We start from the raw sequence: 21,045 nt of genomic DNA, 5'->3' as shown, positions 1-21,045 counted from the left end.
TGGAATTGAATGGTTTATTGTAATCTTCTGTCAAGCCTGAAATTATTGCTACTATCCAACAACAAGCATCACAATCAAGAAGAAAATGTGACCTAAAATATAAATCCAGTCTATCCAGTTCATGTGGTGTTCTGATGTGTTGAAATGAGATGAAGTGAAGGAATGAATGAAGGTTCCTGCCCAGGATTTTCCTCTTATATCTCATAGTAAAACCATTTGTCGACTGAAATAAAAAGAAGAAAATTAAGCATATGAGATTTCCTTGGAGTAACAACATAGAGTAGCTGAAAGAATACAAATAAATGAACAAAGACTCACCTGAACTTGGAATGGGATCTTCATCTCCAAAAGCACTTGCCTGTAAGAGTTAAATAAATCATGTTAAAACCAACACCCTTGTTGCAGAAAGAAACACTAATCATTCACTAATGGTCCTATCCTTTTGTCCGAGGGTGTGTGTTACCAGGTTATAAAGAACAGTACCAGGTTACACAGAATGCTTTTATGTTTATCATCTCTAATCTAGTCTTTAGTATCATTAAGGAAGGGATGGTCAATTTCAAAATAAAACAGACTTACAGACTTAACCACAGCCTCTGCATCCCCAGCAGAGCAGCAGAATGGACTATCTGAGACACTGGTATTCATGCTGATTTAAGAAAGAGATTAAACAAAGGAAACACTTTCAGCTTTAAAACAATAGTCTGTCCTATAAGCACCTCTTAACCAGAAAACTGTTTGGTGACCTAGGAAGGCACCATTTTATCCGCAGTAAGAAGGTATTTAACAGTCCATTAACTTGCAGTTGATTTACACTCTCCTGTCAGCGCGCTGTCAACTTTCAGTCAGCGCTTGATAATTATCTCAAGGATGTCATGAAAGGAAATATCAGCATTAGCATTTGTCACATATACTGTCACATAATGTTTGCATAATGGAGCACAAGTTGAGCTACTCACCAGTTTAAGTCGCCAGCACTGGTCTTCTTAGAAATCAGTGCCTTCCAAAACTCATGAGTGCTCTTGACTGTTTCAATGGCAAAGTCCTGGAAAAACAAAGTTTTTAATTATAATAACCAAAGACCTTACTCTCCTTATTCCAAGAAATCAGGATATAATAGCTTTAAGAGCCTTTATTAAAAATAGTAGATATGCTAACAGGAAGGATAAAGCAAACTGAATACATATTATATGATAAAAACTGGAAACATACATAAAAACTGTTAGATCAATAATCCAAATATCCTATATCCTAATATGTCCTATCATTTATACTAATACAAACACTAAGAATACAGGTTTGAAATGCATACCCTGTCCTTGAACTCCCCATTGAAAGCAAACTGATTTTCAGGTTTCCCATCAGGGACTTTGTATCTTTTGAACCAATCAAAAGTTGCCTCCAGGTATCCAGGCTTAAGTCGTCTTACATCATCAATATCTGTAACAAATCAGCAACACAGGAGAGCTCTAAAATTCAGAATAATTTGTGGAACTGATGCTATATTTTCCAGCAGTGCTAGAAACTTCTATTATTCATACTGTTAAAGTCGGCGGCTTCAGGGTCCTCAGTATTGATCACAATGACCTTCCAGTCTGTTTCTCCCTCATCGATCAAAGCCAGAGTTCCCAGAACCTTCACTTTGATTATTTCTCCCCGAGAGCACACCTGAGAATCAAAGGCACATTTTTGAGAAAGCTGCAAACAGTTGAATTTAAATCAGTCTCTTCAAAACCCCTCATCAGAGATGTTCTGGCACCTTATTTCCTATGTCACAAATATCGATAGGATCGTTGTCTCCGCAGCATCCTGTGTCACTGTCCTTGTGATTGGGGTCTTCCCATGTCTGTGAGAAGAGAGAGCACATGTTTGATGGAGCAGAGACATGGTCTGGTTTCGTGTTGTTTGAATATTGTCGGAGAGGGACTTGCCTGTGGAATAGCTCCATAATTCCAGATGTAGCCTTTGTGAGGAAACACATTTGCTACATAACGAAGATTCCCCTTCTTAATGTCTTGTTTCAGTGGATTTAGAGGATCTTTGGTGGCAATCTGATAAACACAAAGCCAAAACACTGTTACATCATTACTAAAAACAGAAGGAAAAGCCTGACCCACAAAGTACACTGAGTAAACAACCTATTAGCTAAAATATAGTCTATAGGCTATGTATTAATCCATGAATACGCTGATAATTTGGAAAAGTATGTATATGTACCTCCATCTTTGCATTTGTCCATCTTGGAACCTCGACAACAGCATGAAAAATATTCTGCAAGATGATCAGACATATAGTTTTGTTACATCAGGGATAAATTCTCATTCCTTTTTAAAAAAATAAATAATATCTATAAAATATATTTTACAAAGATGTACATGCACAACAGTAATTACAGACAGGGCAAAAAAAGAAGGATGCTGAAAGGAATGGCTGATGTATACAGTACATATACTAGTGTATACATCAGCCATACTGCATGTGCTTATATTTTCATTAATTATTAACTATTTATATGTACAGTCCCTGTCAAATAAAGTAATAAATTAGACTAAACTTAGAAAAATTCTACTCTTAAACCTGTATTGTGAACCATCAAGGCTCAATGGAGCATTTTTACTGTGCCAGTTTCTGCCTGAACTAAAGGTATAGCCTAGTCACTAAAGTCAGTTAAGGTAGTACATCAACCGTGGCCTCTGGAGGGAAACCATCTGTCCACCACTGCAGACAAACTGGCATATGGCACTAATGTCGACACTCTTCTAAAGCCAAAACAGCAACAATGGATTGGGAATAAAATATAAAATGCAAAAAAGTAGCACAGAATGTGACTCATTTTGGTCACCTGGAGTACATAATTATACTTTTAAAATTACAAATGGTAGGTGTACAACAATTAGATTCGCAAGAAAAGATATTTCAATGAACATTTACACAGTACAGCCCCAGCATCAAGCCCTCCTACTCCAAACGATACAATACAGCTCTACTTTTTAAACAGAGTCGCAGACACCTGCAGCATTAAAGGTCCAGTGTGTAGCATTTATGAGGATCTATTGGTGGAAATGGAATATGATATCTAATCATGTGAAAAATGAGAATTCTTATGTTTTTGTGATCATAGAATGAGCCTTTTAGATCTGCAGACACATTAAGAATGAACAAACCAAACACTAGCTCTAGAAAGGGCCAGCTGTATTTTCTGTGCGTTTCACGGCCACTGTAGTTTCTCCTTCGCACTTGGAAGTGAAGGGGAAAGTGAAGGAGTTGTAATCTGTAACTACATTGCGATTTGCAAGCCCCCAAGAAGAGTGCTGGGCTTTGAAGCCAGTTTGACATAGTGACCAAACCGTGTAATTATGACAATGGCATCCATCATGTGATGTACAGGGACCCCAAAATACTTTTTTCCCATAAGCTAACATTGTGAAAAAAACAGCTGTAAAATGGTGGATAAATTCTTTTAAGCATCACAAACACCACAAATTGACTTGTTTCACAATCAGAAACAAACTTTTTTGGCTTCATGCGCCACTGAGCGACTTCCATAAGAACAAACGGAGCCCAGTATCCAGTTCTCCTTTAATACTCCCATGGCTGGATGCCATTAAATCCTACAAACTGGTCCTTTAACTGCGACACATTATGCTCACCTCTGCTTCATTTGCGTAGATGGGAATGTCGTGGAATGGAGAGATGTATTTGCCCTCAGAGTTTTCTGTGGAAAGGAATCATAAATTAGTTTGAGCTCAAATAAAAAGTCAACACTATAAGGTAGAGTGAGATCCCTTCCTAAAGCTCTACAATTACTTGTCAACAGAGCTATTACAGTACTGTAGTTGTTGCTATGCACAATCCAGGGAGGGAAAATTCCCTACTAACACACAAGATAGTTCATTCAAAGAGCTGCGCTTACTGAAAAACACCCTGTAGTCCTGGGTGTTTGGCCTGCCCCTCTCCTCGACGGTAAAGCTCATGTCTGTTGTTGATGTCAAAGTCCTTCTGTGGTCTGAGCACTAAGAAGCTCCTGACAGACAGGCAGTCATTGAGACAGAAGGAGCAGGCATGCGCAAAGCTTAAGCCGAGGGTTAGACCTGACAACTGCCTGCATGTGACAACAGGGCTGCTGTATGGAGAGTGCAAAGGCCAGACAAGAGAGTCATGCTGGGTTCTGAATGTTCATCACCTGCATCTGCAGTAAACAAACCTCTTGGAGAAACATAATTTGCTCAGAATTGTAATCAGCAGCTAATCCTTCCTTGTTACCACTTCTCCATGGCTGCCACCTGCGTTCTGCGGCATGGATGAGAAGTTTTTACTTTCTTTGCGTGTGGAGTGATTTGTTTTCCATTTGCCTCTTGTAAGCTGTGGCTCTTGAGAGCTCTTTTCAGACAAAAACAGATGGAGCTGACTGGCGTTAGCTGTAAACCAATTAACAAGGCAGGATTAGTTTGTGACTTCTTGCCTCTTCAGTTTCACTGTAACTATTTGATAACATACTTATGGGCCTATTTTTAGAAACAGTATGTATAAAATATGTGACTCATCTTTCTTTTTCTCTAGAATACATCACTTGTATTATGATGGTATCATGATGGTCACTTACCAATATGGTACAGATGCTGAATAATAGTGTATTTGTGTGTTAGCTTTCATTTTGAGCTTTTGCAACAATGTTATTCATCAGTAAGTAAGGCATATACCTAATTGAATACATTTAATTCATAATAAAGTGCAGCCAATAGAGAAGTGTGTTTACTTTTTGCATCATTACATATTTATGTTAAGGAGAAAATCAGCACACTAAATGCAACTCCATCTTTGCTGGGAACTATGTTGCTAAGTGAAACAAGTTAAATTTACCAAAATATAAAGAAAAGACCATGCTAATACTAATGACCATGCTATTTCTTTATGCTATTGCTATATTTTCTAGGATTACAGTGCTAATCTATATCAGTTATTGTTGATTTTTCAGGCCAGTTAATAAAACAACAGTACCCCAACAACATGGTGCAATTATGTTTCAATTGTTAGATGTGTCATGTACAAATTATGCAAGGAGATGATTGTTTGGAGAAATTCTGTATTATTGTAACTAAAACAGAAATGCACCCCACTGTAGTTCAAATTCTTGCTGCGAAGAGAGAGCTAAATATCTACAACAGTACACAGAATATTTTCCTTTATATATAATAAAAGCACAGTGAGTCAAGAGGGCAGCATGATGCACAATACAAGGTCACAGCCTGGGCAGCAGAGGAGTCATGTGACCGTGTAAGCTTGCTGCTATGCTAAATATTTCTCATAGCCAGAAGATGTTCTTCTTTAGGTGACTTGTAGGTTGTAAGAGTCTGGCATCCCAGCCTGGCACAAAGAAGGCATTTTAAAAGTCTTTCACACAGAAAAGGGTTTTAAAAAAAAAAAAAAAAGGGGTCATTGCTGGGGGGCTCACATATCATAATACTACTCCCTCTTCTTGCTCTTCTGTTCTGAAATGCTACAAAGGCTCAAAACAGTTAGCCCAAACATCAGCTTATGGGTGATCTAAGACCAGTGTTACTATTTAAAGAATTCTTGAAAAGCCTGAGCAAAATACTCTGAATTGTTCTACTGTGGTCCGAGGTTATTATAATTAACTAAAACTAAAGCAAAAACTAAAAGTAGGTGTGAAAATACATAACTGAAATGGAAACAATTGTTTGGATTGTATTTATCTCTGCAAAGTAACTATTAGTTAGGCATTTATCAAATAAATGTAATGGAGTAAAAAGTACAATATTTTTCTCCAAAATGTAGTGGAGTATAAGTATAATGTAGCAATGGGCTTGATTGAGCTTAGTATACTCAAGCAAAGTACTTTTCCATATATATTCCACAACTTGTTATGATTACCTGCCTTTTCTATATTATATAACTGATTATATGTTTTGGACTGTTGGTCAGACAAAACAAGATATTTAAAAAATATCATCTTGGGCTCTGAGAAATAGTGATTCTGACTATTTTTATTGAGAAAATCAATGTCATTGTGATCAAAGATGAAAATAATTGTTATTTGCAGCCCTACATTAAACACTATATATTAAACAATTTCTGTAAGCCACTGTGTGTCATCTAACATAGTCTCAGCAATGAATCTGTAACCCAGTGAAACAGAATGGCACGAGACTGCACAGTTCCCAACGTAAGAGCTTTAATTGAAAACATTTTTTTATACTATCGAAAGTAATAAATAAGGCATTATTTGTCTCCAAATGATATTGTTTGGAGACCCAATAATGATGACTATGGAGATATGTTTTATTTCCAAACATCAACTTGGAGGAGGAAATCTTAACACACCTTTTTTGTTTTCTTTTCTATTGTAAACCAACTGTGATATCTTTCAGTTCAATATCTTCAAGTGTTTTCTCATTTCTTTGGTGCATGCAAGCATCCGACTCAAGCAGTTAAAGGCACACAGCATGCAGTCAATAGGTGGCTAAAGATAATACTCTTTTAGGAGTCTGTGGTTGACAAAATATCAAAACTGTGGGGAGATTGCAGAGCAGACTGAGTGTTTGAGTCCAAAGGGTTTGACTTCACGTTTAGCCACTTCAGCGCTGGCATCTCCGACAACTTCTCCACCGGTATTTCTGTGGGGCAAAATAAAAACAGAGAGTAAGTTTAAGCTCAGACCAAGCCATATAAGCATATACAACCACTTGCCTCAATATACTATCATTACCGGTGAGGCTGTTTCCCTCCAGGTTAATCCTCTCCAGTGTGGCTATTTCAGTAAGCTTATCAGGGAAGATGGAGAAGCTGTTATTAGCCAGATTGATGCAGGTCAAATGCTCCATCTCTGCCACAGAGTTAGGTAGCTTGGTGAGAACATTGCCTCGCAGGTCCAGTTCTGCAAAATATTTCAAGACACGAGTGAATCGGGGGGGTCGCTTGTCGTCAACATTTGTAAGATCAACAGCATATTTCAAAACACAATCTTTTCTTGAAGATTGAGTCCACGAATCAATATGTGTTATCCTCTACCTCTCAGCTGAGAGAATGTTGAGAAGAACTTGCTTGAAAGGGCCTTCATCTCATTGTCAGCCAATGTGATAACGCGGATGTTTTCTGAGACACTCCTCAGGACCTTGAACACACCGTCTGGGAAAGAAATGAGCTGGCAGTTTGACAGGTCTGCAGGGAAGAAGAACATGAATATGAGATTATCAACCATCAACACAACAGGGAAATGTTGAATATTTTTAATTCACAAACACTTTGAGAATTAAATTTATGGTTATTTGAGAAAAACAAATACAAGCCTCTGTCACCACCTGCTGGTGAAATCTGAAATAGCATCGAACAGAATAATCAGGGCTACTCAAAAAGAGAAAAGAGCCAGTGACAGACAGACAGAGAGAAAGATGGGTGAAGAGAGTATTACCCAAAGTATCTTTCCCCTCCTCTACAGTTGCATTAACCCTCCGGGCCACATTTGCGACTGCCTCTGCCATTTTTCTGCTGTCACTCTTCCTATGGGAGGTCATGCAACATTAGACTTCAACGTTTTTTTTACGAGATGTATGACAGGCAAATACTAAGTTCAGTAACTAATAATGACAGCATATCATCACAGCTTTATCCAGCTTCATGCAGTTAACACACTTGCTACTTTGAACTCCAGCTCTTTTTTAGAGCCAGGTGATTTGGTTCAGCTCTTCCTTTAGTACCGCTTCTGACCCTTTATAATTCAGCCAAATTTAGTAATATTTTGACCTATGATTGGTATGTGTGCACACACTGAAATTATTCAGTGTAAAAAAAAAACCTGCATTCATAGCAGTACTCTGCAATTAATGGTGAAAGTACATTTACTCAAGTACTGTACAATTGTGAGGTACTTATTTGATACATATTTCCATTTTATGGTACTTTATACTTCTACCCCAATACATTTTGAAGGCCAATATTGCACTTTTTACACCACTACATTTATTTGACAACATAAATTAGGCTACTAATTACTTTGAAGATTCATATTATTTATAGAAAATATCTAAAAACTAATCAATTATGATGTATTAGTATGGCTTAAGCTGCCTAGTAGTAGATATAGACGTTAAGATTTGCTCCTGCAACATTATGTTGTATGTTAATCCAGTGATAATATATTATTCTGAACTAGGCCTTTCTGCATACTGAGTACTTTTACTTTGGTACTTAAAGTAAAATTTGATGGTAATACTTCTGTACTTTTACTTAAGTAAGATTTTATATATAGCAGATTATTATGTTATTAATACTTTTACTTAAGTAGCAAGTAAAAGCTGTCTGTAAATTAATACTTGAATGCAAGTTGGTTTTCTGACAATTTAAAAAAGCAATAAAGTTAAGTGTCAAAGTCTCCGAAACATGAAAAGGTGCCAGTACCTAAAAACTGTACTCAAGTTAGTTACTCCTGGTTAACCAACGTGAGACTGTGTAAAGCACTTATACTGTGTGTCAGTATAAAATAAGCATTTAGACCCTGCCACAGCCCTACACTACCAGACTCATACAAACGCAGCCTGTTGAGCCATTATAACACCAGCCATTATTTCACTACTGTCTCATTAAAACAACACCAAGAAGCCACTTACCCAAACTAGAAGCTAACCACTACAGAGCCCTGCAGCTGCCAGAGTTAGCCTACCGTTAGCAACAGCAGCTGAACCACAGTCAAATTTGGTGAGTGTGTATTTTTAGCCCCGGAGAGGGCAATTCACCTGACTCGTTGTTCTGTTCACTAGAAACCACCCACTAGCGCTAACACCTCATATAATAACCATAAACCAACTTTATAAAACTCGTTGTTGCTTAGTAAGGAAGGCACACATGCTAGGCTACAAGCAAACAACCGGCTGGGAAATAAATGAACGACCGGCTCATGAGGGTCAGACCTGCGCTCACTAGTTGCAGACGACTTAAGTGACAAAGTAAGCAGTAAAAAAAGCAATATATTCATTTATAAAGTGGTAATAATTATTATTACTAAAGTTGGGTGACAGTGTTAATATATTTAGTCACTATTAGTGTCTGAACTTTGCTTTTTAATATCGGAAGTTTCAAGATGTGAAGGTACCATAAAGACACCCTGCTTCTATTTATTCTTCTCTACTTTGAAAAATCTCTGAATATATTTTGAGTTTGAAGCGGTTTACATATTAAATATTTACCTGAGAACGACATTAAGAAGTTAAATGTTGTCTTACCTCAGAGTCCTGGTCAACTATTCCCAGTTTGACCAGTGTCATGGTCATGACTCTGGCAAATTCCTGGTTAGTCAGTGTATTTTCAAAAGGATTTCAATACAATGAGCTCTCTGGCTTCAGAAGAATAGAACTTAGTTCACCATTGTTACAACTAACCACTTTACAGTATTTGCTGGATATCCCTCCGCTATGTAGCCTACAATGTTATGATTGTTTGGAGAGTGTGGCCATGACTCACTGTGGAAGACTGAAACGCCCTCAGACTAGAAAAGTCCACCTGTTTTGGTGTGTTGCTCCTTTTGTATGACACACACAGTAGTTTCAGGTAAATATACCAGTGATCTAAGTGATGACATGCACTGTGTTTTGTGGATATGTTTGAAAGTGTGTTGTTTTATGACGGCAAACCAAGACAATCGATGCCAGCTTTTTAGTACTCGGTGTGTAGGCCATCCATTAAATAACTTGCTCACGTGCCCAAAGAAAAGTACAATATGAGTAATAAAGCATAACAAAATACATAACCCATGTGTAAAATGCACATAAATACAATTTCTTTTATTATTTACAATAAATATACATTAATTTACAGTTTCACAATTGGTAGCGTACAATAAAATCAGTGCTGGAATATTCAACAACATTGCCTTTTCATGTTTACATTGATGAAATTGATAAGGGGAATAAAGTTGTGAGAACTGCACACAGCTGGAAGGCTGGATGCTGTTGTTGAGTCTGTATTTCAGCACATCTTAAAATAACAATGTTCTCCTTACAAACCAAAGCTCACATTACAAATTAAAATCCTATCTCTGCACATAGATCAGGTACAATCTTTCAGTGCACGGTGACAAATATCAAAGAGCTTTTTCTTTCCTTCTGGCTAAGTGTTTTCTTTTGTTTTTCCTGAAAATTGGTTGCTTCTGCACAGCGTTGTTTGTGCTGTTACACTGCTCAGAAACACAGGTCATGGTTGGAGGTGGTTGTAGCTGTCACTGGCAGCCACATTCATCCACAATCATGTCTTCATGGTGTCGAAGGAGCATTTCTCCGTTCTCGTAGTACAGCATGCTTAATGGGCTCATTTTGGTCGGGGCACAGCAGGGAGATGCCACTCTGTCAGGGTGGTAATGTTTCAGTAAACTCTGGAAAAGGAAGAAACAAAACAGAGGATTTAGTTAAATACTTCCAGCCTCTTTAAATAAAGACACTAAGACAGACAAATACTGATTTTAAGTTCAGTTATTCGATTAATTGACTAATTGTTAGAGCTGTACCCTTTTCCAAACCCTGGTTTTACAATTGAAATTATTACTATTACAGTTATATTCACAATTACACTAGCATAGATTGATAGATCATCTGCACCACTCACCTGCATGTAAGCGTGATTTGTTGGATTTAGTTCTCCTCCCAGGGGACCAGGGCAGGAACCCTCACACCGGTAGGCATTATATCTTTTAGGAAAGATGATCCAGGATCCCCAGCCAATTTGATTAAAGTCTACATGCAGGTCAACTCTGCGACAGAGAGATTTTTCACTCTCTCTTTTGGATGCCTGTGGGCTTCTCACTGTTTGTTCTCTCTGGCCCCGTTTGCTCCTGCGCCTCTTGGGCCAGTGGGCCTTTTTGATTTCAGCAGGGGACAAGAACTTGGATTGTTCAGCTGTATGGAGTAAGCTCGCTTTGGCTTTTGAGTTTTCATCGGAGCCAGTGTGTGAGAAGACGACCAGCAAGGCCCTGTCACTCACGTCCTGCTCTATTTTCGCCCCATAGACAGGCTGATCAGGAAGCGACAGGCCTCTCTTTGTCTTTACCGCTTTCCGTCTTCTTGACACTCTTCTCTGTCGATTTCTCGCTGTCAATTTTTGTCTGAGCCAGCTCAAGAGAGGACTTGTCATGTTGAACACTTTCCAGCTCTGTGAGGAAGTAACCAGTGATGATTCAGTGAGCAGTCCCACCAGCTGTTGCTCCTGGCAGCCCTTATGCGTATAGCACCCCTCGCCGTACTGGTGATAGACCTCGACGGTGATGTTGGAAGCATTTGGTGTCCCAGGAAGCCTGATTCTCAGCTCTGCCGCCTGGATCTGTTTGTCAGCCAGCAGGGCATGGAGGTCAAAGGTCGCAATCCAGCGCTTGTTTCTGTGCATCAAACCTAAAATGTAGAAAAAAGAGGAAGGTTAGCATGATTGGGGTGCACACTGTATCAGACAACGTATCATTAGTGGACAGTACGGTAAAATCAGGATAAATATTAAAGTCATGGTATGTCACGTCAATATGACAAAACACAAATGAATGTGCCAGTGAGCTTTCTAGGGGAAGCAACATCAACCTGTTGCAGAGAGACAATGCAAAGACACACAGGTTATGAAAAGGTCATATCAAAATGAATGTTAACTGTTAACTGCTGTATTTTATTTGAAGTAATTTGTGATTATCTTTCCCTCAGTGAGTTTAGATTTAATATTTAACAGAAAGGTTCAATAAATAAGAACATATAGTACATTGGTTTGTCTATCTATACCAAGCATTAAACTTAACAGGTGAACTACACTCATAGACACACGGTGAGCAGTATATATTGTGTAATAGTAAGATACTTGTCAGCTACCAGAGATTTCTATATACAGTTTATTCCAAGGTACAGTCCTTTAATATCCCTGACTGCATTAGGCCATGGTGAGACTGTCTTGGCAACAAGAGACAAAAACTCCCTCAATTAAATGAAAAATAAACTTTATCACACTACATATGAATATTAAACTTATCCTGTAATAGAACATTTGAATCTACATAGGCTAGTCCACCAATACATGATGGTATTGCAGTTAGTTATTTGGCATCACTTTAGCATTATTATTATATCTACACCTCATTTGTTTTGTAAAGTGAGGTGTTGGAAGAAATATAAGTCCCTTTGATAATGTCTACTATGACCATGTGATTAATGCTTGTATTGATGGAGACAGCAAATCAAAGAACTCATGTAAAGCTTTTTAAAACAAATAATCCAGCCATTGTTCCAATTGTAGCACAACATGTGCTGCGCCCATGTCTGCAATTGGAGGGGCTCATTGTGATTCAATGAACAGGTGTGGTTCAAATTAATCTAAAGGATTAAAGCATTTTAGACATTTACCTTAACGGCATTGTCCAGTGCATTGGCCTATTTAGCTTTACCGTTGATCAAAAGTGCAAACCATCCTCGCCGTTAATCCACTCAAACGAACCCCCAGAGCCGAAACCAATCATTTAACACATCTCTGCCTCTCCTGGCTTCTGCATATCCTCAGTCAAACAAATAGGTAATAACTCTAACACCTAGCAGCGATGTGGAATTGGATTCAGCAGCGGGGAGTGCTGTCCTCTTGTTGGCTGCTTGTGCCATTAAATCCTTAGCTCTAATCTAATCAAGCCAAGTGTGAAAAAAGAACTAAGGGAAGTTGTTGATTTGACTTAACAAGAGATTTGTATAGGGGGATGTCTGGCGAGATATCTAATCAACATCGCCTATTTAAGAAGAAAAAAAAAGGTTTGCTTTGAGAATTAAGACAGAAAAACCCGACCTTTTCACACGCTGATCCCTGCGTGGTTATTCACCCCTAAGTGGGGATGTGGATTGAAACCCTTCGAGGTCGTCTGGGACGCAGCTTTGACAGGAGAACACTTGAGCCAAAAAAAAAAAAACACTTAACATCTCAGAGGCTCTTTAAATGGTAGAGGAGAGACTTTTTTTCCCTTCTTTGTTTTAACCACAGCTACAGGGAATACAGACATGTTCTAGGCGACCTGTGGTCCGTACAGTTCCCATCACCTTGTTTCCCCCTTGCTCACCTATGACAAACATAAAAACCTGAAGAAAATAATCAACCAAATCTTACTTTTAGCCACCACACTCTTCACCGTGTCTGCTTGCTTTGCGGCATCTTGCTCCATAATATCCATAGGCCTGGAAAAGTTGGACTTGAAATTCCTGTAGAGATGCATCATGTAGGTCGGCAGGTGGTAGCCGGTGGATCGGTCCATCGCGGAAAAACGCTGCAGCGACTTGATATAAACTCCATCTCTGGCTCTCTGAATCCCCTGAGCCAGCAGCACCAGCAGAGATGTGTGCAGCGCAAAAGCCAGAATCCCCAATGAGCGCATGTTTTCGGCCGGTTAATGACAAATTCCTCTACTGGGAGATTAGGGGTGTCTTATATAGGCTACTCTCACCCAACCCCTTTCATGTTTAACAAGTAGCTGAGAACATTAAAGGAAATTGACATGCCTGACAGCTCATCATCCATTCAGTTGGTAATGAGGCGCCTGGGTGCGTGTTTACAAGGAGTGCAGCTTTTTTTTGTTTGCGCCATGTTCTTTGGGCTACTGCAGCCTGATTCCCCATCCTTGGATTAATTGCCTCAGCTATTTGGCTTACACTAATTGTTAGGCTTTCCCATAGTGTAACATAGTCTGCTGAATACCGTCTGATATGGGGAGAACGATTGGGCTATAAGACACTAATGAAACATTACAAACATTTACATAAAACACACTGTTGTAAATACGACACTCAATGTTCACTATTATCAGGATTATAAATTACATTTATAGGACATTATTGCCTTGTGCGCAATGTAGGCTTCTATTTTACATATATGTTGCGTAACTTTTGCATTTAGGGCTTCACACAAGGATATTAAGATAAAAGATAAAACAGCAACATAGGCCCACCACAAAATAAGATAAACTTAATATTGACCTCAGACACGAAACAGCCACCTTATCTCATATTGCATATATAATATTACTTATAATAATCATACACGGTCCGTATAGGGATCTTTTAGCTTTTATATGTTTATATAACAATTCAATATTACATTTTTAATGACCTCACCATACTTTTTGTGGTGTTTTGGATTCCCATATTGATATCATTATAATGCTAAAATCCCTTTAATGTTCCTGTATAAGTTTGAAGTCGTGGACTATATTTGCATAGCAACATTAAAAAATTGTAATGTCTTATTACAGTGGCACAATATAATATTTTATTTCATTGATTTAATATTTTAGTCAAGGTTTGGATGTAGGGAAGACTAACAGAGAGCGTCCGAGGATGATTGCAGACTGCGCATGCGTGGCCAGGCTATTCACAGCGAAATCCTTTTCCTCGTAAATTTCCCGAGAAAGCACTAAAAAAAAAAAAAAGATCAATGGATGTTTTCTCCAGGGCTATGCACAGAAAGCGTTGAACATCGGCTACATCCTCCCAATCGGACAAACCGAGCTCTGAAAACATGTTTTCTTGAGAGATTTTCCCCGTTTTTTCCCCCCACCGTGTGCTGAAATGGTGAGTAGCTTTAAAGTTTACGGCTGTTGTTGCACGAGCCACGACAGGCTAAAAGTGAACGTTCATGCCGTGTTTGAGTGCTGAGACTCTTAACAGTGTCTGGATACCTTTATTAATCATGCAGTACAAACATTTGCAGTTGAGCACTTTGAAGAATGAAGGATATTTTCATGATGCGAAGTGTTTGTGTGCTTGGGGCATACATGTGCTTGGCACCCCCCACCCCACCACACACACACACACACACACACACACACACACACACCATGCCTGCACTGCATCTTGCCAATTATTTGGCCACAGGCAGTGATGAATGCTAAAAAGTTGGGTACAGCTATGACTTACAGTTGGTGCTCTTTATCAGGAAAAAAAACAAAGAGACAGACACTTTCAGATAGATGTCAAATTATGCTTTTATTTTCTTTAAAAACGTCTTGATTTTGATGTACAGCCTGCAGTGAATGTGTGCCATAAACACTGGAAACTTTTAATAACATTTGCACCTACCTTTGCACAGAATTTACTTGTATATTCTGTAAGATATGGCCACATTGAACACTAAATTACATAAGCTCAAAGGTTAATTTACTAGCTTCTTCATTGAAGAAGACTTAGAGACTGAGAAAAGGCCTTTGAACTTCTATAACACATAGCCTGTTGGCTTATTTTGAATGCGGCGTTAATCCATTGTTGTCCAGGTTTTATGCATTTCAAATCATTAAAGCAAATCACACAAAGTTTATACATAGTCTGAATCAGCATTCGTGAAACGTACCAAGGCATGTTAATTCTTCCTGTTGGGTGCAATGTAAACTATGAAAAAGTCTATAGCACAGTAAGACAAAGCACATGATGCATGCTTTGATGTAAGGCAGTCCCTGGACCGTTTTGTTTGATTTAGCCCGCGCAGCTGGGATCAGTCTCCTCTGTTCATATCACTTTACCTTAACATCCCCGGGGGAAGACAGAAACTGGCTCTTGACAACCGAGAGTGCAGATCAAACTGCGAACATCACAATTAATCAAGAGTGAGAGCATGAAACTCCTCGATGAATGGACACCTGGATCATAAATGATTGAGCTATTTATTCTTGGTTTATCTTGATAAGAGGAATAAAACGGAAACTTTACTCCTCCCAGGCTTAACTTAAGTGTTGTCATAGCCCTTGCTTTATTATAAACTTTATGGGCCATAGGGATATTAGTTGGGGACTGATAAACTCAAAGTAGGGGTCCAGTTAGGTTTGGCAAATTTGACCCCCTAAAAACCAGGGTTATTGCAGAATATATAAGAAGTACTTCATTTTCTCTTATTTTTAGTCTGATCGTTTTGATCCAAATTCACAGCCTTTTGAAGTATCCATTAAGATGCATGGTGCCACATTATTGTGTGTGTATATGTATATATGTGTGTGTATATATATATATATATATATATATATATATATAAGTCATAGTCATAAGATAATGAACATCTGTGTCCCAGTGACTAGGACTGTTATACACGCTGAAGTGCAATGGATTAGTTTTACCACAAGGTGTCATATTTGATCACTGGACTCAAGTGAATATTTCAGATCACAAATATGTCCCTTCGGGTTACCTCGCTGTCATTTCATCTACCCAGGAGGATTAGTGGTGGTGATATATTTGTAACTAGAAAGGAAAAAAATGGTTTTATCACTACATCTGAACTGTGGCTCAGGTGAAATATATTCCTCTACTATCTCCTCCCTTCCTGTTGCTGTTACAAGGCTTCTAGCCAATTGGCTTTTTGGGGGTAAGACAGACTCCAGACCTGAGGAAGGATTTTTGTCGAGACAGGTGATGTTACCCGTATGCTCCTCTTTTTCCATTGGGGACATTAAGCAGAGAGGAAGTTTTTATTAATCTGTCACAGAACATCCTCTCACTCCAAATTGTGCTTTGCTTCATCGCCATCTAATAAAAAAAAAACTGGAAGGAAATGAAGCTGTCAGATGAACTAAATGTGTCATTTTGAATCTTTTTTTGAGCCACTTTAATTTCTGTATCTTTCAGTGCCACCTACTTGGCGCCTTCTTGTTTCTTGATATTTGGTTCAGATCTTACAAAATAACCCCCCGAAAAACAAACTCACGCTTATGATTGCTCAATCACGGATTGATTCATTCATGTTCTGAGGTTTTTCGAGCCATGGGAGGGTTTCACATTCATCATGTTGCAAAAACATCAGAGCCTTGGCCCGCGCTGCTGCAGGAAGGAAGGAACAGGTGTGGCAGCAGTAGATTTTATATCCATATCTCGAAAAACCACTTACTGCTTTTGCAAATAAGCTTCATTTTATACACTATCTTGTGACCGACTGTTGATTACACATACTTTTGTGAGATTTTGTGTGAAATATTTTCACAGGCTGCCATTCAGAATGCAAGCTTGATGTTGCTGGCTGTTTCGGAGTCATAGTTGTTGTCAGGTATGTGAAGGTTTTAGGATTTGTCAAGTTTATGCCTGTACAGGTATAATATCACTAGACTCTGTTGGCTTTGTTCTTGCTTTATACAGCCCACAGGATGAAATAGGACACTCGTGCATGATGAGTTGGTCTGACCTCAGGGTTACGACTACAAGTGGTAGAGCACACAGCTCCCTGCAGCTGAACCTCAAGCTTAAATCTAAGTATTTGGCCAGCTGTAAGCCTGTTTGCCTTCAACATAGCATGTGTTAACCGCTAATGAATGGAGTAATTAGAGCATCGTAGCGAATTAGGCTTACGTGATGTCATCTGTGTGCAGTTGTTACTGATTGTCATCCTCCTGGCAGGTCCGCATTACATCATGTCAGTGAGGGTTAACGGCTGAGGCTGATTGTAAGAACTTTAATAAGTGAAGGTTTAATTTATGTGTTTGAGACAGTTGTTAAGAGGTCTGCCATGTGTGGGAGGCATTGTGCTGCCAGGAGGCTCTGGTAGTGATTGGATAGTGAACTGAATGATGAGTAAGCCTCCCTGGGTCCGCCTCCACATCCTCTTTACACATCCCCACACACGCACACAGTTGCACACACAAATCCCAGCATGCGCGAGGAGCCTTGCACCTTATGCACAAGCGATGCATACAAAAAAGTAACAAAAAACCAGCAAAGGAGCTTGCCGTCACCCATTTAAACCTCCGACGGAGAGCTGTATCCCCTCCCCTCCCCTCTGCTAAGTGCCTGTCTGGGATCTGTCCTCACTGAAGGACACGTTCATTGACTCGCTTTATAAGGACGCCTTAATGATGCGAGACCGCAGCCTGCAGTAGTGTGATCAGCGGGCAGAAACAGATTGCCTCACAGATCAGAGAGAGAAAGAGATGCCATCAAGGATGTCTGACTGAGACCGGTGCGGCTGCCTGCTGGAAAGCTGTCATTTTGGTTATTTTTAACCCACTGTTTTCTTTTTTTCATTGTGTTCCTCAGAGACTCAAGCACCTCTCGGATGGTGGACTGATCAGCTGAATGTCAGGTATAGTTGTGATACTTTGTTCTCTTTGTTTTGATGCTAGAGTACTGCTGCATGTCATCAGTATGTCTCTAAAGGATACAAAAGGAAACGTACGTGATGCCTGGCTTAATTTTCATCTGAGATTTAAGATTAAACTGCCTTGTCAAACTAAAAATGATCTTAATCTATCATAGAATATAAACTTTTGCAGAGAGATTTTCTTTGTTTTTACACATTCTTTTATAAATCTAGTCATGTTTGATATTCACATAGCAACACGGATTACATTCTTCTTGGCATGTGATGCCTAGTCTCTACCTAGTCTCTAGTGTTTATCAGCTCTCATTCCTTTACCAGAGGACCAGCGCCTGTTTGACAGGATTCTGCCTTCCCTCGCCAACTTTAGAAAATGTGGCTGCTAAGTGGAGGAGTGTGTTTGCACACACACAAGTTTACCTTTTCAGTCCGAGCGGCGAGCGAAACGAAACACGTTAACGAATTGGTGTGAGATCTGTCCGTTGGCGAGGCTTTGACAAATAAAAATGCTGTCAGTTGGCTTGGTGGTGCTGACAGAATATTGTGGTAAGACGTCCGGGGATTTTGAAAAAAATTTAAGCCACATTACTGCAGCCTTGAAATCATAGGGGGATAAAATTGCCATCTTGAAATGAAAGAAATTACAGGCAGTGTTTTAAAAATAGATTTGCACACCCTTTTTAGCAGCTCAGTGTCAAGCTGTGATGAAAGCAAGAATGTGGAAGGCTAAAGGTTATTCATGTGATTTATGTTTTATTCACTGCAGTAGCATAGTTTGTTTTGTCTCACTTGTGGAGTCCCAGTATATTCGCTGCTTTAACTGGGAAAAAGTGCCTTTCGGTTTGTGCACTCAGTCTGTTAATCTTGAATATCTGTCTTGCAGTGCAAAAGCTATTTGAGGTAGTTCGATCAGATCTGGAAATTGCATCCTTGAACAATGCATTGCAAGGCTTCCTTTTTTGCCACAGTCTTTTTCTGAGCAGACTGATTTATTTTGGATGAAAACAAACATCAGAGCTGTAAGTTGACACAAAGTCACAATGAGGTCTTTGGAACAGTTGAGGGAAAACAAAAATGATTTTCTGCAGAGGAAGCACTGAGCTCATTTCCGCACAGCATTGATATTTAGCTCAGGAACTCGCAATGTCCTGTGGAATCACGCCTGTGTGTAACCCTTAACCTCATTGGTGAAATATGTGTACAGCTGCAGGGAGGAAGTTTCAGAGAGTACAACTAAGCATTTCCTGTCAAGGTGTGCTTACACTTCCTCTGCCTTGGGGGTGTGACTGGGTTGTATTGAATGGTTTGGTGATCTAGTATCCTGTGATGAGTGAGAGACTGTGGGACATTGTGTCATTGTTATAAATTAGAATATAGTTACATCAAACCTCCAATTGGCATACATTAAATTAGGTTTTTGAGCAGTGCTGAACAGTACTTTGCACATTCCTGCATATGCACATAAATGGGTTGCTGGTTTAGAAATGAAAACTTGTCTGCATCATACAAACATCCGCTTATGTTTTCATGTAATTCTGTCGTTTTTATGTGGTTTTGTGCCGCCAGCAGGCTTTCAAACGTAACATTGGCAGACGGAACAAGTGGCCTCCTTGGAGACCAGAAATGCCCCGAACCCTTGAATAGGATAGGACAAAATGAGCAGTGTTGCCAAGTAAGCGAGTGGCATTGAATTGGCACTTTTTCATGCCTTGCTGCCACGATTGTGGCTCTCTTCTCCATCTTGATATGGGAAGTTGTGTCGAAAGATCTCCCTAAGCGTTACAAAGTGATACCCATCTCTCTTGAACCCCTGCATCTCTTGTGAATGAAGAGTACTCTGCATCCTTCCTCGGGGCCACCAACAGATGCATCCTGCAGCTGCACCCTCCTTCCTGTCTGCACTCAGGCCCTTTTGTCTGAAGACATTGCTACAGCAAAGTTGGGACACCGGCTGAATTTAAATGGGGCAGCACTGAATGGAGCAATGCTTGTAAGCTGGCAGGAGGTTCCAGTTTCCTTGGTCTTATTCTTACTGTGCAATCAGTGAATTTAAATATTAGTGCCTTTGACTTCTTCAACCAGCTGGCAGTGTTTTTTTTTTTTTGGTCATTCCACGTTGTCAGAGGAAATCTGAGTTTGTCATGTCGTTTTATTGGCCTCGCGAGCAGTGCGACACTACTCTGGTTGACATGTGGGATAAACAGCGTCTCTGATGAGTTGCCTTGATTGGATTTCCAGGAGGATGTTTATGACTGAGGGCTATTTCTACTCAGGCCTCCGCCCCAGCTGCCCGCCCGCTAGACCGGGCCTGCCCATGCTGAAATCAGTGTGGCTGACGAGCTAAGCTTCTGTGTGTAGCAGGAACTTCCGTATCAAAGTGTGCGTGCGCCATGGTCTTGCAGCAGAGGTGACAGGCTATAAGGTAAGACCGAGGAGGGTTTCGATGTTCCAGTTGCAGTGAGCAAGCTGCTGTATGCTGTGCAGCATTAATAACGTCACATTTCCTTTTGGGGGCCTGTAAAACTAGAGCTTGACAGAAGCGTCAGTTAGCCTCATTTAACTCTCAGATGTTTTACAAATAACAACAACTCATGGGTAAGATATAGGAAGTTCTTGTGTGGATGAGAATATTGGGAGAATCTGTTGGCAGAGTGTTTTATAGCTTTCTACTGAGCCACATAGGAACATGCATATTATCATGCATGACTGTGGTGGTGGGTAAAGGAAACCTACTGATTAAATGTCCTTAAAGTGACAGAGATTGAAAAGGGTTTGCTATGTAAATGCTCTTTACTGTGAGGAATGCACAGACTGTAAGCTCTGTTTTTTTTAAGCTAAATAGAAAGTCAAGGAGACACAGAAGACGTCTTATATCTATCATGTTTCTTTACTTTTATTTTTTTACTAGTGCAAAATAATTTATTTTTACTACTTTTATTTCAAGTCAAGTCAAGTTAGTTGTATCTGTAG

The 21,045-nt window shown here is 39.5% G+C and overlaps 4 protein-coding genes across 11 annotated transcripts in view; 1 reads left to right on the top strand and 3 right to left on the bottom strand.

Moving 5' to 3' along the window:
* ppa1a (inorganic pyrophosphatase 1a) lies at window positions 1-6,067 on the bottom strand. The gene is made up of 11 exons (XM_051418354.1): window positions 3,914-6,067; window positions 3,651-3,715; window positions 2,218-2,271; window positions 1,932-2,051; window positions 1,760-1,846; window positions 1,542-1,668; window positions 1,313-1,440; window positions 960-1,045; window positions 580-649; window positions 319-358; window positions 1-223 (listed from the first exon to the last, which is right to left on the bottom strand). The coding sequence occupies exons 1-11, from the start codon at window positions 3,972-3,974 to the stop codon at window positions 195-197; spliced, it is 867 nt and encodes a 288-aa protein (XP_051274314.1). The 5' UTR covers window positions 3,975-6,067; the 3' UTR covers window positions 1-194.
* A 109-nt stretch (window positions 6,068-6,176) lies between these two features.
* lrrc20 (leucine rich repeat containing 20) lies at window positions 6,177-9,456 on the bottom strand. Of its 5 annotated transcripts, none has more exons than XM_051418355.1 (5): window positions 9,237-9,456; window positions 7,430-7,514; window positions 7,030-7,179; window positions 6,728-6,895; window positions 6,177-6,635 (listed from the first exon to the last, which is right to left on the bottom strand). In XM_051418355.1, the coding sequence occupies exons 1-5, from the start codon at window positions 9,282-9,284 to the stop codon at window positions 6,499-6,501; spliced, it is 588 nt and encodes a 195-aa protein (XP_051274315.1). In that variant the 5' UTR covers window positions 9,285-9,456; the 3' UTR covers window positions 6,177-6,498. The 5 variants fall into 5 exon arrangements, with proteins under 5 accessions (XP_051274315.1, XP_051274317.1, XP_051274318.1 ...); XM_051418357.1 differs by having other exon boundaries at window positions 7,430-7,518; window positions 9,237-9,451; XM_051418358.1 differs by lacking the exon at window positions 9,237-9,456 and adding an exon at window positions 8,625-8,904.
* Window positions 9,457-9,835: 379 nt separating this feature from the next.
* Window positions 9,836-13,384, bottom strand: ndr2 (nodal-related 2). Its single transcript, XM_051418353.1, has 3 exons — window positions 13,120-13,384; window positions 10,612-11,390; window positions 9,836-10,381 (listed from the first exon to the last, which is right to left on the bottom strand). The coding sequence occupies exons 1-3, from the start codon at window positions 13,382-13,384 to the stop codon at window positions 10,229-10,231; spliced, it is 1,197 nt and encodes a 398-aa protein (XP_051274313.1). The 3' UTR covers window positions 9,836-10,228.
* A 988-nt stretch (window positions 13,385-14,372) lies between these two features.
* The window catches only part of pald1a (phosphatase domain containing paladin 1a), a 53,157-nt gene continuing 46,484 nt past the window's right edge, over window positions 14,373-21,045 (top strand). The window contains exons 1-2 of one of the 4 annotated variants that reach the window (XM_051417836.1): window positions 14,373-14,576; window positions 18,015-18,060. The gene's annotated coding sequence lies outside the window, so the exon portion shown is untranslated. Of the gene's footprint in view, window positions 14,577-17,012; window positions 17,032-17,617; window positions 18,061-20,116; window positions 20,498-21,045 lie in introns of those variants that run through there. The other 3 variants (XM_051417837.1, XM_051417835.1, XM_051417838.1) reach the window with 3 other exon arrangements.

Source organism: Dicentrarchus labrax, unplaced genomic scaffold (assembly GCF_905237075.1).
Source record: "Dicentrarchus labrax unplaced genomic scaffold, dlabrax2021, whole genome shotgun sequence".
In the NCBI taxonomy this organism is placed as follows: Eukaryota; Metazoa; Chordata; class Actinopteri; family Moronidae; genus Dicentrarchus; species Dicentrarchus labrax.
The sequence above is the reverse complement of the archived record's forward strand: the minus strand, read 5'-3'. Positions and strand labels throughout refer to the sequence as shown.

What these genes read in the sequence shown, in the direction of transcription:
- ppa1a (XM_051418354.1), bottom strand. Translation starts at nt 3,974, where the DNA reads ATGAGCTTTACCGTCGAGGAGAGGGGCAGGCCAAACACCCAGGACTAC. An exon ending in ATTATGGAGCTATTCCACAG is followed by an intron (nt 1,847 to 1,931) that starts GCAAGTCCCTCT and finishes CTCTTCTCACAG; the next exon opens with ACATGGGAAGACCCCAATCA. An exon ending in AGATCCCATTCCAAGTTCAG is followed by an intron (nt 224 to 318) that starts GTGAGTCTTTGT and finishes TTTTTATTTCAG; the next exon opens with TCGACAAATGGTTTTACTAT.
- lrrc20 (XM_051418355.1), bottom strand. Translation starts at nt 9,284, where the DNA reads ATGACCATGACACTGGTCAAACTGGGAATAGTTGACCAGGACTCTGAG. An exon ending in TAGTTGACCAGGACTCTGAG is followed by an intron (nt 7,515 to 9,236) that starts GTAAGACAACAT and finishes TCCCATAGGAAG; the next exon opens with AGTGACAGCAGAAAAATGGC. An exon ending in GGAGGGAAACAGCCTCACCG is followed by an intron (nt 6,636 to 6,727) that starts GTAATGATAGTA and finishes TTTGCCCCACAG; the next exon opens with AAATACCGGTGGAGAAGTTG.
- ndr2 (XM_051418353.1), bottom strand. Translation starts at nt 13,384, where the DNA reads ATGCGCTCATTGGGGATTCTGGCTTTTGCGCTGCACACATCTCTGCTG. An exon ending in GAAGAGTGTGGTGGCTAAAA is followed by an intron (nt 11,391 to 13,119) that starts GTAAGATTTGGT and finishes TCTACATTTTAG; the next exon opens with GTTTGATGCACAGAAACAAG. An exon ending in CAAATCACGCTTACATGCAG is followed by an intron (nt 10,382 to 10,611) that starts GTGAGTGGTGCA and finishes TTCCTTTTCCAG; the next exon opens with AGTTTACTGAAACATTACCA.